This window comes from Rosa chinensis, chromosome 2, assembly GCF_002994745.2.
Source record: "Rosa chinensis cultivar Old Blush chromosome 2, RchiOBHm-V2, whole genome shotgun sequence".
NCBI classification, from domain to species: Eukaryota; Viridiplantae; Streptophyta; class Magnoliopsida; order Rosales; family Rosaceae; genus Rosa; species Rosa chinensis.
The window spans coordinates 75020342-75031293 of record NC_037089.1 but is presented as its reverse complement, the minus strand read 5'-3'; the positions used below and the strand labels follow the sequence as shown (position 1 = coordinate 75031293).

The 10952-nt window shown below is 40.0% G+C and overlaps 2 protein-coding genes across 2 annotated transcripts; one reads left to right on the top strand and one right to left on the bottom strand.

The window, feature by feature from the left end:
• The first annotated feature begins 476 nt into the window (after positions 1-476).
• Positions 477-2784, top strand: LOC112185151 (protein STRUBBELIG-RECEPTOR FAMILY 2). Its single transcript, XM_024323360.2, has 10 exons — positions 477-724; positions 954-1086; positions 1179-1258; positions 1342-1407; positions 1506-1577; positions 1672-1743; positions 1820-1891; positions 1976-2029; positions 2113-2172; positions 2250-2784. Exons 5-10 carry the CDS (start codon positions 1510-1512, stop codon positions 2728-2730), a joined length of 807 nt encoding a protein of 268 aa, XP_024179128.1. The 5' UTR covers positions 477-724; positions 954-1086; positions 1179-1258; positions 1342-1407; positions 1506-1509; the 3' UTR covers positions 2731-2784.
• Positions 2785-3176: 392 nt separating this feature from the next.
• LOC112184996 (putative F-box protein At5g62660) lies at positions 3177-4487 on the bottom strand. The gene has a single exon (XM_024323212.1). The coding sequence runs from the start codon at positions 4485-4487 to the stop codon at positions 3177-3179; it is 1311 nt and encodes a 436-aa protein (XP_024178980.1).
• Between the last annotated feature and the right edge of the window lie 6465 nt (positions 4488-10952).

Genomic DNA, 10952 nt, shown 5'->3' with positions numbered 1-10952 from the left:
GGCGGTGGTTATGGCTTCTCAGGCTGAGGCTTTTACTGATCCACTTGAAGGTAAACTTGTTAAAATCTTTCAGTTTCTTCTTGATTTTCTAGGAGTTTCTTTGTTGATTTTATGAACTTCGGTGAAGATTTTCTTTAATTAGCACTAGTGTTCGTTATCCCCTATTTGGTTACTGAATTTACAAGAAAAGTAGAAATTAGGGGATTAAGACACAGTGTACTTCCGGCTACCGGAGAAAAAAGAGAAACAGAGTTCATCTTTTCAAGCAAAAAAATTGGATTTTCTTTTTCTTTAGGGCATTTCCCGTTTGAGGTTCTCGGCAGCCAAACAGAAATTCTTTGTTTCTTTTGGACAGAAAAGTTTGGTAAATTCCGTTTGAGTCGACCGGAGTTGACTCGGTGGCTAATTCGTTTCGTGTACGACACAAGTAGGTTGTTTGTGGAGAACGACATGTCGTCTGTTCTTTTGTGTAGAAAGAGCGTTCTGGGTAATTTGAACGTTCGTAGGTTTACCAGAATTGAAAAGTAGGTTTTAAATTATGTATTGGTGCATCTGATTAAACAAAGAAATTGATGCGCATTTTCATTTTTCAGAAATAGGGGTTTCTGTATCAAAACAATGTGAAAAAGTCCTTGCTCTTTCGCTCTTTCAAATACATTTTGGTTTGAAATTTCAGTTCAAAAAGTTGGGCAATGTGAGGAATTAAGTTGATCTCCTTGTTGTGGTAAAACTTCAGTTATAATGTTTAATAGCATCATTTGTTATGTGTTAAGGCAAATTATCTCAGTTGCACACCACCTGCTCGACGAAAGTCCCTGCAGACTGAAACTAGTTTTTGCAAGTTTTGACTATTTTGCTGTGATTAATGCTGTGTTTAGCCACAGATGCACATTGCCCTGCCCATTTTATATACTTATGTACCAATTTTATTGTTTTAATCTGGGCACCTGCAGTCACAGCTCTTCAAGAGATTTACAAGCCCCTTAACACACCGCCACAGCTGATCGGTTGGAGATTGGATGGTGGGGATCCTTGCGATGAATCGTGGAATGGAGTGTCCTGTTTTGGCTCCTCTGTGATGTACCTGTAATGCACATATCACCATTATTGATTATGTACCATACTCTGGAGTTTATAGTGCTAAGTCGAGAACTAACATCCCCTTTGATCTAATGCAGTGAGCTTTATGCATGGTCTAGACCTCTCTGGGTCTATTACTGCCGCGCTGTATAATCTGAAAAAAAAAATTGAAGCAACTGTAAACGATTCTACTGTTTTTCGAATTTAATGTAGTTGTGGAGGCACAACGGTTGCTGATTCTTTTCATATTTCTTCTTCAAGGGATATTAGTTCCAATAGCATTGGTGGTGAACTTCCATGTGTGTTACCCCCTCATGCAACTCATATGTACGTAAGATAATATTTACTTCACATTACTCATTTATGCAACCGTAAAACTCATATTTCTAGCTAGGTTTGATAACTCTAGTATCTCATGTCTGCAGAAATATGGCACGCAACAAATTCACTGGAAATATCCCCCAGAGTTTATCTGACATGAAATATCTTGTGAATTTGTTAGTCGTTAATCCCTGGCTGCTAATTTTACTGGTGTTTTTTAATGAGTTTTAAGTCATCTAAATGCTCTTTTTCTTTCATTCTTCAATGCAGGAATCTAAGCCGCAATTTGTTATCAGGACCCATTGGCAATGTTTTTAATGGCCTACAAAGTCTAAAGCAATTGTAAGTCCAAATAGTTCTTTTTAGTTTAAACAGTCAGAATTTGCAATATGACACGTCTTTCTTGTTAATTCTTCAGGGATTTGTCTTATAATAATTTTACTGGAGATGTGCACAATTCATTTGGATCTCTTTTTAATCTCACTGGATTGTGAGTATTTTCTTTCGTGCATTTCAGTTTTTCTATGCTTTACTTAGCATATCAAACTTAAAGGTCCATTTGGTTTATCTGCAGGTACTTGCAGAATAATCAATTCACTCCATCAGTTGTTTATCCAGTAATTGATATGTAGGTTTCTACTCACATTTTACTGTTTATCATTTTCATTAATCTGTTTGTTTGATTTCCTTGTTTCCATTTTCTTTCATCAGGAAAATCCAAGAAAACTATGGTGTCGTCCCAAACCATTTTCAGTCCATACCAAATTTGTGGTAAGTTGTCAATTGTGGCTGCTTCTGTTTTTCCCACAATTCTATAGTATGCACATCTCATATTCATTTCCTTTCAGGATCGGGGGTAATGGTTGTGAAGTATCGGGGAACAACTGTCCACCCTGGGATGTTCCTCTGGAAACCAAGGCAAGGGACTCAGAACAAAACACCTATCTCCCTCCAGCAACTCAGTCAAGCGTTAAGAACTCAGGACACAAGAATAAGAAGCTTGGAATATTCGTCACTATAATTGGTTGCATCGTGGCGGCAGCTGCAGCCATAGCATGCATGGCAGCCCACCAGGATGCAAACAATGAACCACCACCTGACCAGCCTGCTCGGCTTCAATTTTCTCCCCCCAGGCCACCTGAGAGGCTAGAACTTGATGGCAGGTTCATGGCAGGACAGAATTTCGAAATAATTGTTGCTGGTAAAGCCTATCATGCTGATACAGAAGAAAAAGTAGTGAAGATAGCAAAGAAAGACCAAGAGCCAGAGGAACCCCCTCCACAAGTTAAACTTGACACTTTCATCGACCATGTTGAGGAAGATGACTGACAGATATTCAAGCTTATTGGAATCTGTCATCTGTAAGCTCATCTGTAATGCCAGCAGCAAACATTTGTAGCCTAGAAGAAACAATGACAAATTCTTATATTGGCATCATTAAACAGTTGTTTACAGAATTTCAGTTTCCTAAATATGTTGATTTAGTTTATAAAAGAAGTATAAGGATTAGTTGATTAGTTTATAGTGTTGCATGAACAACAGGTTCATGGCCTTGGATATATAAAATTTGTTATATACTGACTGCCATGAACATATATCAAAACAAACTAGTAATGGCAGATTTAATATTCGATTATATGTACCTGCACCCGATTTTAATCACAGTTGTTTCCTTTTGAAATTTAGTGGATAATCATAAAAGTTCAACCATATGTAATGTTAATTAATGTTCGAATAAAACCGTTACACTATAACATAAAGCACATAGTCATAGACTAGACTGGAAGTAGGCTCTCCACATAATTTTCTACTCGTATAAACTTGATCCTTACTGCATGTTTCACAATCTCTCTCTTGGTATCACTTCTGGGGTCGTACAGAAACAGGTCTTCGGGCTCAATATCATCTGTGGCACCAGCAGCTTCATTTGTTATCTTGGATGTGAAAAGAAATTGATCCTTCCAAAGTCCTATCATGCTAAATCCATCTAGTACTGAGTATTTGAGTCTTACTTGTTGAACCCAAGTTGGTGTTCGCATTTGTGTACCACTCTCATTAGTATTACTCTTTGATTCTTCATTGGTACTCATCACCCAAAACACTATGTTGGGATTGTCATTGGCTGAATAATCGGTTATTACAATTGCAGGTGAATCTTTCCATGAATATAAAGGTACTGTGGTCCAGTTATAATCGTCACGATTAAGGTAACGTATACATATTGGTAGCTGTATAATGCTGAAAACCTCTTCATGTAAACTGAATGACAGAACGTAGCACTCATCGGATTTTTGCACTACCTTCCAATACAGCACTCCATTCAATGTAGTTGCAGTTGATTCAAAACAACTTTTATATGATGGAAACGCTAATTTGTCCTTGACTTGCCTCCAAGAATTTGTACTTCGGATGAAAACTTGAGCTTCAAAAGTAGTAACCTCTTTCCCATGAGAAAAAACTCTCACCAATTTGTATTCACTAATGTCATGATCATGTACACAATCAAAAGCGAAAAGAACAGAAGGAGCCTCCTCCTCTTGCTCCAAAGAAATATTAATTTTAGGTTCAGGAAGACACCTAAATTGTTGTGTTGCTGGGTTCCATACTAATAATAATTCTCTAAATCTAGAAGCAATATCATGCTTCTCTTCTGTAGTACTAGTCCAATTTTCAGTGTCAATGACATGACAAAAAACTAGGCCATTACTAGATCCCACGAGCTTTAGGGCCGCTGTTTTGATTGTAAGGTTCGGCAGGGAAGGTAATCCCAAAAACGTTATTTCTTCATCACGAAGCAACGAGAATCCGAGTCGTGGCTTGCAATCATCTTCAAAGCTTCCAGCTAGGCTCGAGAGAAAGAGAAGACAAGGACGACTCTGATCGGAGCAGCTAGAATATTGATGAACAAGGTGTCTGGCAATGAAGTAAGAACTTTTGGTGAGGGCATGCCACTCTTGCGAGACGCAGAGAAACCTAAGTAAAGACTTGACAGGCAGTTTTGAGAGAATTTCAACTAGGACATTTTCAGGTATTCCTAGAGCCAAAGTATAGCTCAGCTTTACAACTTGGCTTCTACTAGTTTCCATTCTTCAATTCCCGGAATCAAAGAGGCCAATAGCACCAGGAAGGGATTTGCACTATGGTAAGAAAGGCAAAGGGACTGTAGTAGATCCAAGTCATCTAACTATATTTATGTCTGTAAGTCCCATTCCGTACTAGAAGATAAACAGAAAGCCTGCAGGGGCAACAAGTTCACGTCCGAAGAGGATTGGTAATAAGAAAAAGAACAGGAGTAGGAAAAAATATTATATACATATATATATATGCTTTTTTTTTTTTGTCTGAAAATATCAGCATGCCTCTGTATATATTTGTGTGTGTAACGTGGTTCATAAGGAAAAATAATACGTCAATAGTTCTGGCTCTTCCATATATATATATATATATATATATAAGGATTAAATATTCGTTACTCCTCATACTTTTCTCTGAAAAACAGTTTGGTCCATCGCCTTTTAAATTAAACTGAATAGTCTTTATTCTCTCTAATTCTCATATAATAAGTCCAAAATAATCCGAAATGACTATTATGCCCCTCATTTTCCATTTTTATTATTATTTTGTTAAAGTAAAATGACAATTGGAATTAGTCTACTTATTTCATTTCATTTCATAGTCCCTTTATATAGGGATAGAATTACAACGGAAATATCAATTACATTAATGATACTAAATGTTGATTGAGCTGTGATTTGTAATTGCTTGATTCCCTCTTAATCTGTTTCTTTGACGAATGCACATAATGTGTTTTTCCTTTAACATATTTTTATTTTTTCTCTATTTTTTTATTTTTTCTCCTCTTTTTTTGTACTCTCTCTCTCTCTCTCCCTTTCTCCTGGCCGCACGGTCTCTCTCTCTCCCTCGACCTCTCTTCTTCTTCTTCTTCTTCTTCTTCTTCTTCTTCTTCTTCTTTTCCTCTGCCATCACCGAAGGCCACCACTTTCGGCCACTATCTCACCAAAAACCTAAACTCTCCCTTTCTCTCTTCTCAACCGCGCGTCCTTCTCTCTCTCCCCTAACCTCTCGCTCCCTCTCTCTTCTTCTTCCTCCCTCTGCAACCACCGGAGAACACCATCTCCGGGCACCATTTCATCACGCCACCACCTCCAATCGATCCAGCACCTAAATCCGACCCAAGCCCAAGCCTCACCATCGACATGCACCTCCTCCGGCCTCCACCCACGACCACCAAAGGCTGCGATGCTGCTGCCTCTCAACCTCCATCAATTTCCGACCATCACCTCGCCATATCGACACCACCGTCAGACTCAGCAAGCCCTAGAGAGAAAAACCTAGAAACCCCTCTGCCACCGACGCCTGACGATGCGGTTTCAGCATCATCGGAGCTCTCGACTCTGCATGCCTTCAATTTCTAGTCTCCAGCTCGAATCGAGCTTCAACACCTCCATAAACGAAGTCAGAGCTATACTATCTTTCGAAACCCCAAAATCCCGACCTCCGATTCAGACCAGAGCCGCTGGTGCATGGGAGAAGCTAACTCCGCCGCTCATGGCTGCTGGAGCTTCAGACCGCCTCTACTAGGCAAGGTTCGAAAAATCGCTAGGCGCTAGTCGGGCGGTGACCGAGGGACTAGCGCCCAGACGCCTAAGCGGTTTTATTTTTTTTATTTTATATTTGTTGAAGGAAAACCTAATTTGTGTTTAGCCCAAACTCTAGGTTACTTGACCTAGTGGTAATAGGATTTAATTAGAAGGATCTAGAATCCTAATCAATGTAGAATTCCTTTCCTTGTATGATTGAGATTCTATGCATTGTAATCCTCTATATAAAGAGGCCCCTATTATCAATGAGAATACACAGAAATTTTCTCCCAAATTCAGTTTCTCTACAACAATATTTTATTTTTTTATAACATAAAAATATATTATATAAATAAGAATATGAAAAATAATAAATTTGATTGAAGTTTCATGATCTTTTTTATCAAAAAAAAAAAAGTTTCATGATCTTGGTAGTGGGAATTTGACCAATAGCAAGAGTGTAGTGAGGTTTCATGATCCTAGTGACAAATAGAAAATGTCAAATCCTAACCGTTGATTAAGGCTAAGAAACACAAGAGCCAAACATCATGACCTTAGAATTGAGAACAGAGAGGCCACGACCTTTTCACTCACGCCACATATAAACTAACTTATCAATTCCCTCTCTCTCTCCCTCTCTCCCACTCTCTCTCTCTCATCAGACTGCTCAAGATAAAGATAAATTTCCCGTACTGTTTGCATACCTACCAAACTACCAGAGGCAACACTCTAAGGAAGAAATTGTTTGCAGTTGCCGGCGATTGGTTGAAGACGCGGAACTCTTGATTTTGGGGATCAAAACGTCGTCATCGAAGCGGTGAGATGCAAAAGAGGAAGAGGAAGAGGAAGTAGAGTTCGGATTGGGTGAGGAGGCGGAGGTCGACGACGAGAACGGCGTCTAGGTGGAGATGGTGGTGGTCGATGGTGGCCATAGGAGTGATTTAGGAGAAACAGATCGAAACTCAGGTGAATATATAGCAAACCCGCCTACTCCGCCCAGACGATTATGGCCGACTAGGCCTACTAATCACCCACCTAGGCTGACTAATCGGCCGCCCAAATCCATGTCCGCCTACCTCACCGAGTAGGTGTTACTCGCTGCGGTCAGCCACCGCCTAGCGCCTAGGCGGCCTGGGCGGCCGAGTTTTAGAGCAATGCTATTAGGTAATCTTCATGTTCTTCCTTTGATTGGAGCTTCTGGGTTGACGAGAAATGGAATCCCTAATTGTGTTGTTTAATTTTGGATTGTGAGAGGGCTATGGATTTCTGCGTTTTTGGAAGTTTTGAGGGAGGAGGAGACTGCTGGGTCAGTTACGTTGATGTGAAGGAATGGTAAGAAACCCAAGACTTTGTTTTGGATATGGATTGGTTGAGAATGGATTGGTCTGGATTTGACTGATGGTGGTGGCGCTGTGAGATGGTGGCCGGAAGTGGTGGTCTCCGGTGATGGCAGAGGAAGAGAAGAAGAAGAGAGATCAAGGGAGAGAGAGAGATCGTGAGGCCAGGAGAGAGGGAGAGAGGGAGGAGGAGGGAGAGAGAGAGAGAGTATAAAAAAAGGGGAGAAAAAAATTAAAAGTAGAGAAAAAATAAAAAAAAATAAATAATAATAATAATAATAATAGAAAATGAGGGGCATAATAGTCAGTTTAATTTAAAATGCGAGGGACCAAACTGTTTTTCAGGAAAAAGTATGAGGAGTAACGAGTATTTGATCCTATATATAATTAAGCAATAGGACGTCAGAGAAAGTATTAGTTCCCGAGTTCACCTGCTTGTCGATCTATTCTATCTCCATGAATCGTGCTATAACCATAGTCAAAGCTTAAATGACTTAAATAGTTATTATATATAATTTTGCTTCCTATAAATACAACTAGCATTCATTTATATATATATATATATATATATATATTTGTCATTTTAAGGGATTACTTGTGGAATCCACTTTTCCATCACATTTCGGCATCTCAATTATTCAATTTTTAGGTCCCTTAAAAGATCACTTCTGCAAATTTTCAGCCAAATTGATGATAGTTAAGACATTTATAACTGTGATTTACAATTATAAGTATGAACGGTTCAGGTTGGACAGATTTGATTCATCAATTGATTTAATCTAGTTTAATAACTTAACGGTTATCAATTTGGCTGAAAATTTACTAAAGTGATCTACTCATATAGACATAAGAACTGAACAGTCGAGATCCCAATATGTGACCAATAAGTGGGTCTAATAAACGATCCCCTAAAATGGCCAAAAACAAAGATCCCTTACTAGAAAGGTCACACACACACACACACACACACACACACACAGCATGGATCAGAAGAGGACGTCTGTGAAGAGTGAAAATGCTGACAAACACATGTCAGCCAGTCAATCAACTTCATTTCCATGTGGGTTCCACCCACATCGCCACCTCTGTTTCTAGCTCTAATCTAGTTTTCTAAGACTGAATCTTCTCTTAATCTCGATCCTTCTCCATCGCTCCAATCTCCAAATCCAGAAATAGATTGAACAGAAAGTGTTAATCTTGAAATGGGCAGCACTTTCTAGTGTTGCTGCTCATCTCTCACCACCAAAGAAACCTGCCAACCGCCACGGCCGCCTCAAGCTCCGCTCTCCGCTCTAACTTCACATTCTCTCCTCCCCTCCACCATTCTCACAATCCCATCCCCTTCAACCACATCCTCTCTAATCATCATCGTTGCTAGCAAAAACATCATGCCCAACAAAATCATCGGGATATCTCTTCAAAAATCGTGTCACTACATACCCTTAATCCTCGGCACTGCCGCAATCAAACTTTACACCATACAACATTCAATTAACAAAATCCAGAATCAAAGCCAGAATATTGACATGTCTATAATCCCATTAGGCATTATAACAAGGTGGTCAGGTACTCGAGTTAATTCTTCGACCTGTTTCGACGAGGCGACAGAATGAACACAAGCTAGAGTTGGGTGTAGGTGAGGTGGTGGCGATCGATGTGGCTTCGGTGCATCTGAGAAGTGTCAGACGTGCCATTGATCATGAGTGGTGACTTCTAAGAATCATAATGGGGTGGTTTTACTTTCCTCTTTCAAGTGGTCAGAGCGATGAAAAAGATATACCAGATTCATCTCAAATGGTCTGAGACTTCTGGGTTTCCTTGATAGTGCTTCAATCCAAAAGACAAGACCAATCTTGATAAAAGTTTTACATCAATATTAATAGACAATTGTTCAATTTATATAGATGTGAGAAGTCTGGTGTTTAATGGCTGTGAGTTCTTTCAAATATGATTAACAGATAAAGAAGCTAATTAATCATTGGCTGGCAGGACCGCATCTCAGTTTTGCAAGTAAACCAACAAATGGTTGACACGTTGTTTCGTCCGCATTTTTCAATTTCACGGACATGTGCTTCTGATCATATATATATATATATATATATATATATATATATACACATAGCCTATCGAGAGAGGACGTCTGTACTTTCGCTAAAGTGCTGACGTCGACTCTGCAGCTCTGCTCAAGCCTCGATGGCGTGGCGGCGATTGCCGGACGGAGGACAGTGGTCGAACAGACCAGTTTACAGTCGGGTGGAGTCTCCAGCAATGAGGTTGCAGCGCTACAGGTCAGGTTGCTGCCCAGAACCAGCAACCTTGACCTCCTCCGACCTCGATTACTTCCCAGAACGGTCTGGGATGCCTCCGACCTTGATTACTTCCCAAAACAGTCTGGGATGCCTCTGACCTCCGTCCGGCAAGCCCCGAACCGTCGCAGCAGCCTGAAACGTCACGGAAGAGTCGATGTCCGCACTTTAGCCAAGTGCGGACGTCCGCTGTAGATCGGGCCTATATATAAATATAGTCATTCTCAGGTGCGGACGTCCGTACCTAAGAAAAAGGTACGTATTTCCATTTTTTCCCCACTTTCCGATCACACATTTACATGTTAACCGTTCAGTTTTTAGGTCCTAATGTATAGATCATCTCTGCAAAATTTCACTCAAATTGGTGATCATTAAGGCATTCAAAACTGCAATTTACAACAATAAATACGAACGGTCCAACCGGAACCGTTCGTATTCATTGTTGTAAATTGCAGTTTTGAATGCCTTAACGACCACCAATTTGGCTGAAATTTAGCAGAGATGATCTATACATTAGGACCTAAAAACTGAACGGTTAAGATGTAAATGTGTCTCAGAAAGTAGGGAAAAAGTGGAAATCCGTACCTTTTACTTAGGTACAGACGTCCGCAGCCAAGAAGCTCTGTGTGTGTATGTATGTATGTATGTATATATATATATATATCAAGGTTTGAAAAATCGCTAGGCTCTAGTTGGGCGGTGGCCAGGGGACTAACATCCAGGCGCCTAAGAGGTTTTTATTTTTTTCATTTTATTTTTATTTTTATTATATATAATTATATAATTAAGAATATATAGAGTTAAAAAGAGTAAAAGAATCGATTGAATAGAGTGAAAGAATATATAATTAAGAATATACAAGTGTTCTCTTCAGTCTGACCACTTAATTATTTTGCCCAAGTGTATAATTGAGATAAAGAATGGCAGCTTTACGTGGGCCATGATCATTTATGCAAGAGGACTGTGGCTTAGCAGCAAGATTCTCTCTAGCAGCAAACCAAAATACCCATTTGAATATTTCAAAAAAAAAGCCCTCCCTGTTGCAGACTTGCAGAAATATAGGCAGTTTCGGTAGTCGGCACCATGATCTCTAGAAATATCTTCGTCTGCCTCTGCGATCCAACCTCGACTATCTCCACCAGCACCAAAATCTCTCCTTCCTCCACTAACTCTGTTCGCTACTCCGGCATCAGAACTCGCTCGTGAAGTCCGCCGTTGTTCACCATGCTTGCCGCAAAGTCCGTCGTTGTGCAGAAACTTCACCGTGAATTCCGCGTCGCCCAACCGCCCAGCTTGTTCCGCCCAGA